The sequence below is a fragment of the Lepisosteus platostomus genome, chromosome 4, assembly GCF_059453375.1.
Source record: "Lepisosteus platostomus isolate fLepPlt1 chromosome 4, fLepPlt1.hap1, whole genome shotgun sequence".
NCBI classification, from domain to species: domain Eukaryota; kingdom Metazoa; phylum Chordata; class Actinopteri; order Semionotiformes; family Lepisosteidae; genus Lepisosteus; species Lepisosteus platostomus.
In genome coordinates, this window is record NC_142614.1 from 46291053 (window position 1) to 46308043 (window position 16991).

Sequence of the window (16991 nt, forward strand, 5' to 3'; positions counted from 1 at the left end):
AAACATGTGGCAGTAACCACCTTTATATGGCTGAGTATTGTACTTGGGCATTCAAGATTCTACAAGCCCAGAGTGGAATGAAGCCAAGACACAGAGGTAAATGTGCCAGCAGTGGAGCCAAATCTTCTTTAACTATGAAAGCAGGTTTTATGCAAATCATCCTGATGGCTATTGGCACGTTTGTAACAGATGAATGATAATCAGCATAATGTGTTTACCTATGTTTGTTCAATAAAATATCAGTGTATTTGCTACAGATAAGAACTGCCATTTTCCTGATAATTGCTTTGCAACTGTGTTGTAATTTCTTTGCAACTGTGTTGTAGTTGTACGGTAAAACTTGAGAAGTATTGTTGATGTCTAGTATAGAAATAGATTGCCAGGAAGTCCCTTAATCATCTCAATGAGATGCTAGAGCTTAAAAAAAGTAATCGATATACAGACTGCTTTCCAATTTGGTTGTGGAGAAATAAAAAAGTTCTTACTATCAGGACTGACAGCCTTTCAGAAATTAATGCCTCAGTAAACTTTACAGTCTCATGTAAACAAAAAGTATTTATTTGAAACCATTAAGTAAAACATTCTTCAGCCAGGAAAGAAGTGAGTCACTATGGGAGTGATCAGAGAGTGCACAATTATGAAACAAATAATATTTAAGCCCTCTTGTATTTTCCGCTAATATATCAATTCTACAAGATTAAGGACAGTAATTATTTAAAATCTGACATTTCAGCTGGCAATAACAGGACAATGTAGCATAACACCCTTTGTTCGGTGCAATCGATCTGCAGATTAAACTTTAATATTTGAAAAAAGAAACCAATGCATGTCAAAACTCTCATTTATTTTAACATTAAACATGTTGTCATATCGTACTGTTTCAATAACCAAGAAAGCTGCAGAACAACCCAGTTATTTTATAGTTTTAAAATATGCATAGACATTTGTTTTACTTTTGCGAAGTTCAAAGGCACAATTTAACACTTAAAAAGCAGAACATATCTGGGCAGATAGTAATGTTCTGTTTTACTACTAATGGCATGACACTCCGCATTCTTTAATGACGGTGAGGCAGTAGTGCATTTTACAATAAGAATTCATTCATTTTTTACATTAAGTGAAAGGAATGGTGTTGTCGCTCATATATCTTTGTATATAACATTTAATTTTTAATAATTTTAAAATATATTCCATATACAATCACCAGTAGAATAAAGAAAATAAGAAACTCTTAATCAAAGAATGTGCAGATTTTGGTTGAAATTTCACAATTGTTTCCAGTTAATTAAAAAAAAAACATTACGGATTTATATTCTTTTCATTACTGACCTATGCTTTCACATGGATTCTCTCTCAAACCCATTAGCATTGCATATACTGACAACTCTTCAGTATTAAATCAATATCATGCTGAAAACCAGTTAAAGTTCTGAAAAAACATTTTCTCTGACAGAAATTAAAGAAGGCACAATCTATTCTTTTCCCCCCCAACTTTTCTTTACAAATTAAACAGTAAAATATTTAAGACATAAGGTTAAATTAAACCTGGAATTGGGAAGCACAAATGAAAACATCATTTTCCATAGAACTTCTTATTCAGAAGGAATATCAGCAGGTTAACATTGACTTTAGCTTTGTCAAACATCTTCATCACTGAAACTCCTTCGTACTGCAGCTGAAGTAAATCCTAAAAATGTAAAAAGACAGCTGTTATAAACCTAGCTCATTGCTCATTCCTTTTATTAGTCTGTTTTAATTTAAGTATACCACAAAAATGCTGGATAACGTTTACACAATAAATACAGAGGCTACATTAAAATACAATTCCAAAATTGCTAGCACAGATGTCTTAGACATTAAAAACAAAATGCTATGATTACAAATGTACTGTAAGCTAATTGAATTAGCTTTGACTCCTCCTTTCAGATTCACAGCAATTCTTAAAAGGTGAAAATGCGTTTAATTTGGAATTCACTGCTATACTCTACCTGAAAATGCAGCTGGACTTTTTCCATCTCAACCCCCATAAACTTGGCTTTAACTTCGAAGTCACCAACTTCCTCAGTGGGTGAAATGTCAAACATGACATTCTTAAACCTGATAAACAATGAAAATACAGGATATTCTATTAACACTCAAAGTAACTACAGTGAAACCAACCATGCCAAGTAATATTTTTCCATTACATTGACCCCTGCAGTCTGCACCTGAAAGAACTTCACTGCAACCTAACTTGCTTAAATATGAAAGCCTATTAAAGTGAAAGCCAAAAATTGCAATTGTGTTTTCTGTTTTGGTGTTTTCAATAAAATGTCAGCTTTTACAGAAGAAAGGTAGTGAAGAAAGGTTTCATAGTTGGTGTTTTAAAATATAATAAGTAAAAAGTAAACCTAAAAAAACAAGAGCACACAAGAAAATATCCATCAAACTCTTTTATTATCAAATAATTAATAAAAAACACTTTCATCAATGGCTATTGGTGCAGAGGTTAAGCTCCTATTTTGCAGTGATAATGCTGTCCTGTAATCTGGCTGACTTTAATTATTTTTTATCCAATATCAAGATTGATTTATTCATCCATTAGCCATGGCGTTCAGAATCTAATATGTGTGGTGAAGTTAAAAACCAAACAAAGACCATTAGAAAGGATTATACAGTGTCCAGATAATTTAGAAATTACTCTGAAATGCTCTGGAACTGCACTGCTTCTGTACCAAATTTTCTAATTGCATGTTCTGAAAAAAAAGGAGCCCCTTTTCGAACAGTATTTATAAAATAGATTCCAACTAAACAAGATGTTTAAAAAAAACTGGCAAAATGATAAAAAGACATTTCACAAATTCACACTGCTCACAGTACACTGTTTGCAGTACTTTTTGTTGTAATACCATCCATTTGATGAAATGTCTTTTGGGACTGGGTGTGTTGTCTGCCATATGTATTCTGGTAGACCTGTGGTTAAGTAACTCCAATCCAGGAACTTGGATAAAAATAGGAAATCTCAGACAATAAATGAAATAAGAAAAAGAGGCAATACTTCCCGTAATGGAAAGACCCGGCTTTGGCTTCACAAAAACCTTTAACAAGGAAGCTATTTCTCATGTAAGCGAAAGGCAGTGCCCAGGGATTATGGCAGAAAGTAGTTTGTGCTCAGCACTTACTGGTTTGTCTGCAGACCTTCTATCTCTAGAACAACTCCTTTCTCATGCAGTCGGGCTGCGGAGTACTTCAAGGACGTCTGCTTAGATTTCCGACTGCCCTTCTCCTCTCCCTTCCCATCCAGCTTTATGGACCTTCTCACATTCCTGCAATCAAAACAAAGACAGAGATATCTTTCTAAGATACCAGTTGCGAGACGGATCACCATAAATAAAAGTGTATTATGACTACGATTCTGTAACAAGTGCGGAGTTTGACCTGTGCCACTTGTTCAAGCTTGCTCTTGCTGTATTTTAAAGTGCTCCTTGATGTGTACGATCAGAATCCTGCAGATTTTCTAGGTCTCTTTCAATCCTTCCTCATTTAATTCATCCCTGAGAAGGGATTAATAGATACAGTTTACAGGATCAATTTACAACATTTCCCAGGTGACAAACTTGCTAGAATTTTAAGAGACCTGCTAAATTCTGCACCAGAGGACTGGAGTTGGGAACTCTTACACATCAGGCCACACGGTGTAAGACCTACAAGGTCCACCCACACAACCATTTACTGCTGTCCCTCCATTTTGGATAACTGAGATGTTAAGTAAATTCATGCCAAACATTTCCCTTTGTGTTTCTTACATGACAAGTACAGAATGAGTCTGTCTGATTGTCATTGTGCTGTACCTTCAAACTTAACAATTATAAGAATTGCTGGAGTGTTTGGAAGCTGTTCCTAGAGGTAGAAGTTATTTATAAAAAAAGGCAGTGTACAATACGAGTCATGTGGGGTGGACTCAAACAACTTGTCCATTAATACGATGTTGCAGTTTAGCTTTTTCAATTTTAAAAGAATACTAGATTTAAGCCATATACATAGTGATTCAAACCACCACACTATGTGTGATATAATTCAGCAGGTGACAACACAATGAGTGAGAATGCTGCTGAAACAAGGCTATACAAAAGACTCTACAGCTGTCTAAATTCACAAGAATTTGTGAATTCTTGGAAAGTGGGGGAAAAAAGTGAAGAGGATTCTCTTGGGAGCAAAGAAATGGTGAACTTACTTTCTATTGAGGTTGTCCAAGCAGGTTTTGATGTACGTGTCATAATAATTGATCTGGTCTTGATAGAAGGTCGTCTTTGAGTTGAGTGCGCTCAGTGTCTGCTGAAGCTTCACCAGCTCAGCCTTCCTGCGCTGCCGATACCGTCGCTGGTTTCTTATGTCCTGCAAACCGCAACAACAACTTCCATTTAACTCCTTAACAGATTCTATTCCAATGTACTGACATCATGGTGTCTTTAAGCCAATGCATACTTGATGCAAGTGCAATAACCTTGCAAACATGCAAACATTTTCTTATAAGAAATTAGAACAGAATTTAAAGCAGTTACTCATATTTCAGCTTAGCTCCAAGATCGTTGTAATATTTGAAGATGTCTGAACTAAATTTCTCAGTGAAAACAGGTTAAATTGTTTTTCTTAATTTGTCTCCATAAAAGGAAGAAGTAAAGAATTTCTCCTTGTCTTGCTAGTGCCTTTTATTTTACTCAAGTGTGTTTCGACGTATTTTGTTAATTGAAAATTGTTCTTGAGTTCACTTACACTTGCATTCAATGGCCCTTTAGTGGGAAGAAAATTACACTCTTGAGTCAGACTGTAGGTCCAACATACCTCAGCCAACAAACTATTTCATACATGTAATAAATACATTATATATTACGAATGGACCTATTTAAGCAATTAAACTGCCAACTATGAATCAGTCTGTTCTCTTAATGTTTGTTGTAGCTTCTACCAACCATATAATCTCAGTTTAACAGATCATTACTAGCAATGATCCTGGAACTGATTCTTTAAATAACAAAAATGATCCAAATCAGAATCTGGTGAGCTCTCAATTAGCTTTTAATGTCTCTTTGAGAGCAGATACCTTTGAGATGTCATTGATGATGTCTTGATACTTGTTCTCTGATGAGACCACACCAGCCTGCTCCAGTGTTCTCAGGTTCCTCAGGATTTTCCGCTTCTTCTGCTCTAATGGGAGCTGTCCATCTTCAAGGATGGACTGACTGATCTTCATTTTATCAGGGGTTTTGGCATCTTGAACAGCACGTTTCTCAATTATTTTTGCGTGTTCAGATTCCTGGAGGAACAAAGCATTTGCCAGCTTTATCGACAGTGGGAGCCCTTATGTCAAGGAAAAGTGTTTCCCATTCTTGTCTACAGCCACAGATGGGGAACGACAAACTTGAAAATAGTCCTGAAAATGAAAAACCCAAATATTGGCTCAACCTGTAATGTTTTTTGACAATATTCTGGACGTCAGTGAAATGAATTAACGAGGAACACCAAACCACTTCTCCAAAAACCTCAGAGTGCAACCCGTTTTAAAGATTCAAGCAGTATGCTTAAAAAAAATCTTTAAGATTAATAAACAAAGAATGCAGATCACTGCACTTGTAGAAGCAGCACCATTACTGAAATGCCGTGGTGGCAAAACCACAACACTTCACCTGCTGTGCAGAGGCAGGAGTCTCCAAGATCTCGATCAACATTTCTCCCGGCTGGATTCGCACCACATCCACAATCAGCTTTTTCGTCCTGTAAAAACCAAATGCAAAAATGTATTTATTATATAGAGAACCAAATTCAGTTTGATGGCACACATCTGTCCAATTCTGTGCCGTCTTTCACTATTAACCTGCAGACAAAAGGGTAAGTCTATGCCAGCAGGTGAGCTACAGCAGAACTGTAGCTAGGACTTGGGTAGAGGGATGAACTGCAGCCAGACAGGTGGTGCATCTGTGAAATGCACCCATTCTGATCACTCCTACAACCTCCACCACAGCCTCAATCCTATGGTCTTGATTAATCCCATAGTGCACATTAATATTTTGCACATGTCATAATTCTAATAATACAAGACGAGGTCACATGTAAATTAAAAAATATATGAATGCCCTCCTTACTTCCAAAAGCAATTCACTCAATGCAGAGAAAGTTCTGACTTGGTATACATTGGTATATACCAGTCACTCATTTCCATTTTTATCAGTATACATAATGTTGCTCAATATTTAATCTACAATTGCATAGCATACTGTATATTAGTTTGATGCATAGGATTCTGTGGTTTGTAAATTTAGGCATTTACTATATATTAAATAAGCTTCAATCCTCTTAGCTTAGAATGCTCCACCTTGCACAATTCTAAGCTTAAAGGAAACTTTCTTGCCCACGTGCTTAAATACTTGAAAATGTCAAAAGTCAGTTTAGCTAGTGAAGGTTATTGGTGCTTTCACCTGTTTAGGTCATACTCAACACTCTGAAACATATCCAGAAGAAAAAAGGAGAGGACAAATGTGTTCTGTCTGTGGTTAATAAATTAATTGCACAAACTGTACATAACATTTTTTCATCCCAAAGAGTCTTAAAGCACTTCACTATAGAAAGGGGCCCATTTCAACCACCACTGAAGTGTAGCACCTACTTGGTTTCGCGGGGCAGTCACTGTGCTCCAGAAGATCAGTTAGAGAATTGAGCAACTGCTTCACCAATTGAATTAATGGGTTACTTTAGGTGGACCAGATGGTGCAAGCCCAGAGCAAAATTTATTCAGGACTTTGCGATGAACACTCCTACATTTAGAAACACTGAAAATCAGGATGCTCTAGAGGGAAGAGTTCAACCTGGGGATCCACCAACACAACCAGATTGCTGTTGTCTGTGTTGCTTGAAGTTTAACTATCCCAGAACTGAGCAGGGCCAGCATTGCTTTCTAAATCTGTTTAGATTAGCTTAGAAAATGGCAATGCTACTGTCATAATGCATTTATAAGACTCTGACAAAGTACTTCCCTGATGCAATCTCTGCTGATCTCTTCCCTTTAAAAAAACAATGTGAGGGAAAAATGTTTATGCTGTAGGCGGAATATATACAGCAAAACAATTTTAAATGTCTGATGGAGTTATTACTCTACACACTCTAAAACTGGGTCTAGTTAGATACTCCAGATTTAAAAAAATGTTTAAGCTAAATGACTTTAAAGAACTTTAGTCTAGCAGTACTGTATTTAATTGAATCTATACCATATAAGATGGAGATTGTATGATTTCTGAGCAATCTGTACTGTGAGTAAATAATCCAATTTACAAACTTTGGCACAAGTGACCATATTAAAAGGTTTGGTGAATTGTAATCTTACAGGGATTTATATTTGCTCTAGATATTCAAATATCTCTAGCAAATGTTGAGTATTATATTTTGTCCAGTGAGCATACATAATATTCAGTACATCACATCCATTTGTACAGTACACACACATACTGTACATATTCTGTTCACACTAGTTAAAATTTCCTAGGGGAATCTGAATATCCATCACAAATGTTACATAGTATTTTTTGCAAATGTTTACCCAAACAAGTGTATGTCACTACTATAGCTACTCAGATTGCTTTGCACTAGATATAGAAAAGGATATGTGGAGATAGTAATGTGCTCATGGAGACAAAAACATTACTGAATATATGGGCTACAGCAAAATCACACTTACATCATTGGTCAGTATTGTGTATATAGCTCATGGCGTTTCTAAAGTTAGGAATAATGCAATAGATTTATGTTTAAACTATAGTTGTGCTCAGTGAGATTTTGAAATGAAGGGCTTCAATTTTCTCTGTCACACAACAGTAAATTAATTTCTACACTACAAACTAGAAATAAGAATTTAAACAATATTCCAGTAACTGAAAACTTTCCCAGAAAGAGCTGTTGCATGTCAGAACAGTAATTAATTCAGCCAGGAAACATCTGACAGAGTGCATCGTATAACCTCTTATGGGAGTTCTTACTCATAGGCCGATATCTGCATAATCTTTGCTTCCATGCTCAGTGAATAACCAGAAAAATCACCTGGAAATAACACAAACAGCATACAGAGAAAAATCCCATTTTAAAGAACATTTTTAAATCTAAGTTTGATAAGTATCACTGCAAATGGACAATCTATGCTTTGGATTCAGGATTTTGGAATCGTTATTATTTTTATTTTGTAATTTAATTTTTGAGCAGAGGGAACTAACATAAAAATTGACAAACAGAAACGCAACCAAAGAGTATCGATATTTCTATTTAAAAACTCGTCAGCGTCAGCTGTTGCTTCAAATGTATAAAGCTGAGAACAGAAGTCAGAGAACTGTATTTTAACTGTAACTGATGGATATGGAGTCCTCCTTGTTCTTTTTAATCTGTGGCGGTTTAGACCTATTCAAACAGGAAGCAAAAGAAAATTGTGCAGCATTGGATTTAGCACTTTGCCACATCACAAACAATGTGAGAGATCAGCTCTGAGGATACATCAAGCAACACGGGTTCTCCAAATCTCTGTTAAATGCTGAATGAGAACTATCTCTCAATAAAAAAGTATTCACATCTCTACGGCTTAGCCTACTTTAAACTAAAGGTAAAATCAAAAGTGTTAGACACAGCAGCATAACGAAGTTGAAGACTTTAATATTTGTAGGTATCTGTGCCAAACCCACGTTATTTAAAGGATACCACTTTCTGTTCTACTACATATTATATTCCTTTCCAAAAAGAAGCTATCCTGAGCACAAGGTTGTCAGGGAAGTCAATAGTTCAATAACTGAATATACTTAGGCAATTTAGAAACAAAGGGGTAAAAACAGGCAAAATGCATCTAATGCTACATTTAATTTCTGAATATAAGACCCTGCTAATATAATTTACAAAGCTAATTTAAAATGATCTTGGTAGAAATATAAAATATTGGTATGTTAAAAACACTTGCGGAAATAAGAGGCACCAAGTACAGTATATTCAAAGCAAACACACTGAACAGGTGTGGCTCATGCGTTAATCAAATAATCCCAGCATGCTTAGGATCATGTATGTAACATTGGACAGGCTTAGCATGGCTGCAGGAGGAGACCTCAGTGACAACGAAAAAGGGGTGATTGTTGAGGAGTGTTGGACCAAGAAGGCTCATCATTGAAGTTCAAAGGATTTATATAATCAGTGAAAAGCAATAGTGGGTGAAAGTGCATACTCCAGAATTGTGATATCTATGTACACCTTTGCAGTGAATGGTAAAACAACAGGTGAGTAACTGTAGATCAAGTGACTGCAAATTACAACCTGCAGAGTAAGCAGACAGTTTCACCATGACTCCAAGAACAAATCTTGAGATTGATGTGCCTCTTTCCAAGGGTAAGAGCACCATATGCTTCTTCTGAGAAAAATAATATGTGATAACCTTGTAGTGTTTGTTTTGAAAATGTGCAATGTTGCTCGACAGTAATTGCGTTTCCTGTAAACAAGCAATATCATCTCTGCTCCTAATGAGAAACACTGAGCCTCTAAAATGATAATTGGACAATTTTCATTCCAGGTTTTAAACCATCATTTATCCCCGATTAAAAAAATAAGACCAGAAAATTTGGAAAAATTAGATATCTCACTTGGCAGCCAACGGACTATAGTGTTATGAAGCCACCACGACACAGCACCCTTACCTGCAAGAAAGCTGCATATTCTTAATAACGAGTCATAATTTCTCACCCCAACATTCTATCTACGCACGTCTTTGCACAGCCCTCTTCTTCCCTGGTCCCTAATGCCATTAACCACCATCAAGCACTGAGTGATCACGAAGGGGCTTGTTGTGAGATTTGTTGCCTCTTTACCAACAGAAATAATATCTAACATGAACTGGTGCCATTATAAAAAACATGTACTAAGTTATTCATATCTGAAAGCTGCCATGAGATTGTCTACTGTAAAAAGTCAATGGGGTTGTTTCCTTCAACACTCTTAGCAAGCCAACTATTCTGACATTACAAGGTCGACACCAGATTCCATACTCGCCATCTTGTACTGCAGCACATCAAGGCGGGGGTTCCATTAACTGATACAGACTTTCTGCTGGTGAATTTTGGTGTGGCTTTTATCTTGCCTGGCACTGTGCTGCTTCATGACTTCTGCTATAGCAGCAACCTCCTGCTGTAGGAAGCATGAGCTTGCAGTCTGTCAGACAAGTCTCATCTAGGCCCTCTGTTTTCTTAATGCTCTAACTCTCCAGTGTGGATAGAGGGGAAGAAATTGTGCTCTTTATTTGTGGTGGCAACACAAAATGTTAGGCAGAATTCTTTGAAGAATGATTTCAGGAAGGCATTAGTGATTTTCTTAAAGAGAGTTTTTTTCTGAAGAAACTTTCAAGAATATTGTTTTTGAACACTTAAAAACTATTTTGTTCCCAACTAAATGCAATAGTACCTTAGAAAGTTATTTGTGTTATCAGGCTCTTGGGTTTTCCTTCTGTCCTTATCAACAAAGAGCTGGTTACTTGTATGTGCTCTTTAATATGTAAATACAGTGTTTTTTTGATGAACTATCATCTCTTAGTTGATACTTTGTATGAATGAGATTTGCTCAAAAAGCAACATTCGCACAATGGGCAATTATTTCCACCATTTCCTGCCTATTTCCTCTCCTGAAATGACCAAAATGACAAACAAAAACCATGTTTTGTTCTCTCCCCTGGGAAGCTAAGGTCAGTCAATCTGGTATTGATGGTACCTAATAATGATAGGCACTAAAATACAATGGTTGATACTTTCTTCATATATTTGTCTTGGTCTGCTCACTTGTATTTTAGTGTAAAACAAAGGTTTATTTGATGAAACATGGACATTTATTTTCAGGTATCAACATATTATCTAAATATTCATAATGGAAATAATAAGTGGTTTTAATATACAGGGCTTCAGACATGTCAACAAAGTGAACCCAGATGGGTGAACCCAGAGCTCTGGGAACACAATAATAGCATTGTGCACAAACAAAAATACTTACATTTAAAGAAACATTTAAACCAAAGGTGTTATAAACTCTGGAAAATGAATTCTAAAAATCTGAAATCCTTAATTCCTTAAGCCATTTTTAAGGCCGCAGCTAAAAAAAAAAGTTAATTAAACTGGTACATCTATAGTTTAATATAGTTTGTCTTATAAAGGAATTATTTCATTTGAATGTGTATCATATATCTTATAAGGCCAAGTTTGCACTTTGGATTGCTTATTTCTGTTGAGAGTAACTTTTTGTTAACTTAAATTTTTGGCAAGTGAGTCTTAATTCATCATGGAAAATACACCCAGTTTTCCCAGAACTGATTCTTTCTATAAATATAAACTGTGAACAAAATGGCAAAATCACTTATAGGAAGAGCAATACAAGTTAAATACTGTTTTAAAATGCAACACTTGCAGTTTAAAAACACTCTTTATCTTTGCATATAAATACAACATGTTAGGCAACATTGTACATTCTATTAGCATACAAGACGTAAAAGTGTTTTTTAAGATGTACTTCTGTTTATCAAGCTCTAGACAGACTCTGAACAACATAAAGGAAGCTAACAGTCCCTTATCAGAGGAAATACTACAATGTCACAATCGGTCATCTCTCTGACCATGCCTATGTTTACAGGGCCTTCCTTTTAAAAATGAAACATTACTCAACATTCAGCCTGCATGTACATTAATTTTCTCTTCTCTGATCTGAGTTTTGGTAAAACATTTTACATTTGTTTCCAGACACTTCATTTCTTTAACATACTAAGCTTCAATTTCTACGTCGATTGTAACTTAAAACAAACCCACACAATGAATCTGTATGCACATTCATTTTAAAAGATCATTTAAACTGACATACACAGGTTATTATTGTCACAAAAGTTTTTTTATCTTAATATTTCCCTTGGTTGCACTTGGTTGCTGGAATCTTGGTTAAAAGATTTCTTGGATTTTACACTTTTGAAAGTAATCAGTTGGGAACTATTCTAGATATACTATATAATTTTAAACTCACATATTCCAACATTATATTTTCCTGGAAGCTCATGAGCTCCATGAGCTCAGTCAAAAATTAAACTACATTATTTTATTCAATTTTCATTAAGCAACCATCATTTGGGCCAGTTAACAGCTTGAAATAGTTAACATTAATTAAAGGGTTTGGGGATTAGTACTGTTATTAACACTGTTACAAAATAAGAACTTGTTCCTGCACATATTAGTCTTTTGTGGCAAATATATGTACAAAATATTTAAATAATATGTAAAAATGAAAAGGAGACAGGAGAGTTTTGAAAAAAAAAAGCACTAATCTGCCTCATCTGGTTAATTGATAAACATTCTAAAGGTCTGCTATTGGACTTACAGGATTCGATGCTGCTAATACTGCACTAAAAGTTTATTTACTTGTTTATAGTATGATTTAAGATTTCTTTTCCCAGTTTCATAATTTACCAAGTATTTTTCATTTTTCTTATTTTCCTTTTATTTGAAACTGGAAGTTTAATAATGAATGCCTTCTATACTGGGAGGTATAAGCACAATTTACTGTATGCATTCTTTTATAAACTTTTGTTCTCAGAGTCATTGGTCATTTTCACACACATACAGCAGCTCTCACTGATAAGCTACCCTTACTGCCCATCACCCTCAACACTTCAACAATTAGGATTTACCCTGTTCAGGTTTTCTTAATAACTCTTACTTGCAGTAGAGAACCTTTGCCTTTATGAAACATAATCCAAAGTTAATTTGTGATGACTTTAATTCCTTCATAACAGAAAGAACGGCCAGATTTTTTTGGATATTTTTTATGTTTCACATTTATCAGTGTGGGGAACGTTTCTTAGAAAGCCACCTTAATAATTCCAAACAGCCACAGAAATGTGTGGCCTTTATGTACATCATACATACAAACTCACTTTAACTTAATGCAGCCTGGAATTGGCAACTTCATTTATGAAAAGCATTCTATTGATTTATGTCTAGTTACTTGACAACACTTGTATTTCTAGTGCCTCAAGCTGATGGATTTCACCAGATAATAACTAATGTCATCCTTTTGGACATGTTCACATTCAGTAATTCATTGAACACAGAAATATTACTGCGCTTTAGTTGTGTTTCTTGGATTACAAAACCCAATTAAAGAGGCTCTAAAAACCTCTTAAAACACCATTATAGTGGGAATTAGTCAGGGCAGTCAGAAAGCAGACACTTACTTTATCATGAGACTTTTCATATCTTTGTCGTCTCCTTCCCGTAACTCAAACTTGCTGGTGAGGGTGAGAGAGATTTCCGTTTTGGCAAGCTGACTTAGTGCATTCTCTTTGTTGGGGTCACTTGGATCTACCGCTCCCTCCCCTGAAAAAACACACCAAGAGAGCAATTGTTCTGGTTTCCTAACTTATGAGTCAAAGGAACAATACCTTACTGATGGAAGAGCACCAGAGATCAGGAAATGCCTCAAAGATGTAATAACACACCAAGAAAAAACTACAACTTTTCATAGAATTTAACAAAATATCTAAGCAAAGCTTCCTATTTAAAATAGCTGTATACACACAAAATATGAGCAGGTAATATTTGTCAAAAATAAGGCAGTAATGCATGCTTTCCATTCCAGGTTCCTTTCAACTTTTTAAAGTGAAGTTTATGATGTACAATCAGTGAAACTTCCAATAACCAGTTTCTAAGATACAATATGCCACTAATATTTTAGTCTTTCAACGATATTACGATCAGCATTTTTCTTAAAATTCCAATATATTCAATACAGCAGCTGTCCACAGTACAAGAAAAGGAAAAAATGAAATCTTACCCAGCAAAGATTCTACATCAGGAACATCTCCAAGATCTTCCAGTAATTCATGCAGTAGGTCACTGTGATCTGGAGTGATAGCATCTTTGTGTTCTAATACCAGCTGCAGATAAAAAACAAGAACCATTTAACTGAATTGAGGCCATGGATATTCTGCTACATCCAGCTCCAACAATGCAAACTTGGGACATCATAGAGGCCCATCAGAAGCAGCTGTGTCTTTGACCTTCAGAAATCAGTAGCTGCTAGCAATCCATCAGACAGGGGGCTACAGAGGGATTTCTGGAGATTGCTCCTTTAGAGATACAAGGTAAAAGGAAGAGAACCCTTTTCTGAACATGATTCTTATTGACTGGAAAATGCAAGGTAACTCTGTTCATAGAGAAAATACAGATGCCTCCAAAGGTGAGCAAAAGGAGATACTGGGTTTCCAGTTTTCTGAGCCCCTATCTGTTTTAAATATTGAATATACTGTTTCCCTGACTCAACACAGAAAGCAGGGACAACATCTGTCAGGTACAGTATATGGCACATATTACCAATACATTAATCCAACTACTATAGTACCGCTAATGTAACCAAGACAGCGGTCTAATTTCATTCTAGTTTTTGTTTGATGAATGATGTGTGAAAGGACAACATAAGGGCAAAACTCACTGATTATTTGTACAATGCAATCAAATAAAACCTGTGATAGTTACTGCTGCATACTAATTCAGTGAATACAAAAAATTAAGAAAGATGCTTTTTTGCCATGTTTGACAATGTTATCTACCATTTATATCTATTTTCCCTGATTCCCCCTCCTGCTTACACAGCTCAGACTCATTTGGGTTGAACATACTGTACCATTAATTTTATTTGAAACAACGCCAGTTGAATTTCTTGCGGCAGTGGTGGTGCCTCCTCCTCTGCACAGTGCTACAGGCATTTTGCCTTTGTTAATTACAGAAAATCTAATCCCAGAGGAAAATGACACAATTAAGGGGATGTTAATGATCCTGACGTGGTTTACAGTAAACTAATTTCAGTATATTTCGCTTGTTCTGGGTGGTTCTTCTGGTCAGAATCACTCTCTTGACAAGCAGTTCCCTCCAGAACATGTGTAATGACTGCCTGTTGCTCTTGCCCCCAGGTTATCAAAATCAGGCCTCTTTTCTTTTGGTTTACTCAAGGAATCCATAATTCTCTATAGGAGCTGCTGACTGGAAATTTGGCATTCCGCCAACAGCTAGTGGAGGTGACGGTTTAATGTCTAGGACAAATTTGGAAGTATATTGTCTTAATGCTTTCTATCAGGTAGTAATGTTCATACAAATTCAAGTTTGTTGTTGAAAATATAACTATACTGATAAGGAGGTTACATTATTATTATTATTCAAATTGGCTCATGCCACCTATTATGGTTAAGCTTAGATTAAAATGATGCTTTATTAATAACATTTAAGGTATGCAGACTTTTGATGGCAAAATTTTAATTGCTTCTAATTCCTTCCTGGTTGCTTATGATCTCTCAACCAGTGAAACCCTTTGAAAGAGTTTTGAAATCCCACTTATCACCACCACTACACAGGGACAATTTCAGGACAATGATTTTAAATCACAGAGCTGTGTATAGAACTATGAATCATAAGCAGCATGAAAAAAGTTTGCCCACACACACAGTCCCATTTTACAGAATCATCTATGGTGACTACAAATGCCTACTAAAAAAACATGAAATCACTGAACAACTTTAAAGCTCTTAAAGTGTTAAAACTACAAACTGTGCAGATTTACAATTTCATTTTGAACATGGAAAATATGCTTGTAAAAACAAGCAGTGCATTCCATTTATGAATGTCCCAGTACAGAATGCCTGTGCTGATGGTTTTCAGTACAAAGTCTGCTACAGACATCAATGGACTAACAGGAGAGAAGACAGGAGGGGGTGGTGCATATCCTTTTTACTGTGTTTGTGTGGGAGAGAACTGGAATATGTGACTAAAGAGAGCATTAAATCATGTTATCTTTAACAAGGAATATTTTAGGAAATCTGCTTGTCTGTAGGTCCAGTATTTTTCAACACTTTGGCTTCACTTTCAATCTCATCTCAACCATCAACAGCCCTCATTTAAAATAGCTTTTATTCCACTAAAATGAAAAATACCTAATTTGTTCTTTAAAAATAAAAATGTGGGTTAATACTTGCGGGGCAAAAAAACAAAAATGCACAATAGCCTTTTCAAAACATTTTCCTGTCTTCTACTGTGCATTCTAATATAAAATACCATCAAGAGAGAGAGATTATTGCACAATAGAGAGCAATGACACACCATTCAAAATCTCAAAAGGAGGACAACATGGCTTTTCAGTAGTGATAAACATGTTTTTTAAAGAATAGCACATATAAACTTCTGGTTCTTCCAGTCACACATGGTAAAAAGAAAAATGTATACCCACACTTACTTTATGAAAAACAAAATGCCCCAGAACACAGCCAAAAAAAAATGTCCTGGTTTATTATTACATGCAATAAATTATTGGAACTGGCATGGCCTAAAATAGACTGTAGCATAACCATACACTTTCTGCCCACCCACAATCAAGCAATCACCTGATCTTACCGAATGAGTGTTGATAACTTCATCAATTGAGATGTAAATAACAGGTTTGCTTAGTGTCACCATGTCAGAGTATTCATCAACATTGAATTTCTCCTCAGGCTCTGGTACATCACATGCAGCCTGGAAAAAAACCCTGTAGAGAAAAAAATAAGCAAAAGAGGGTACACAAAACAAAACTAAAAAAATCACTTTGATTTTTTTTCAGTTGCCTATTAATGTTCCTCAGCAACAATGTATTCAACATCCTCCTGAGCAAATACCAGCTCCTTCTGGGTACCTGATAGGGTAGACAACTGCTGTTTTTTTCACACAGTTTTTAATGCCTTCATCCAGATTGCACAGAAATGCCAATATTACAGACAACCTGAAACATTTGTTGTCTAATGGTTTCCAAATGGCTTGAAAACTATTTCAGTTCATCTTAGGTTTTTGAACAGGAACAGTTTTTTTTCCCCACATTTACTTTTGTGGGCATACCTCACTTATAAAGAAATAATAAACCTGCAAAACAGCAAAGCTTTATTCTTTGTAGAGGACACT

General features: G+C 35.7%; 1 protein-coding gene across 1 annotated transcript in view; it reads right to left on the reverse strand.

Moving 5' to 3' along the window:
- Positions 1 to 823: 823 nt before the first annotated feature.
- Positions 824 to 16991, reverse strand: part of iqgap2 (IQ motif containing GTPase activating protein 2) — a 114025-nt gene continuing 97857 nt past the window's right edge. Inside the window, exons 30-38 of the mRNA XM_088629641.1 lie at positions 16452 to 16584; positions 13846 to 13948; positions 13247 to 13388; positions 5664 to 5751; positions 5081 to 5293; positions 4214 to 4374; positions 3162 to 3305; positions 1989 to 2097; positions 824 to 1687 (exon numbers count right to left, since the gene is read on the reverse strand). Of these exons, the coding sequence (XP_088485767.1) occupies positions 1574 to 1687; positions 1989 to 2097; positions 3162 to 3305; positions 4214 to 4374; positions 5081 to 5293; positions 5664 to 5751; positions 13247 to 13388; positions 13846 to 13948; positions 16452 to 16584 (1207 nt within the window). The 3' untranslated portion in view covers positions 824 to 1573. The remainder of the gene's footprint in view (positions 1688 to 1988; positions 2098 to 3161; positions 3306 to 4213; positions 4375 to 5080; positions 5294 to 5663; positions 5752 to 13246; positions 13389 to 13845; positions 13949 to 16451; positions 16585 to 16991) is intronic.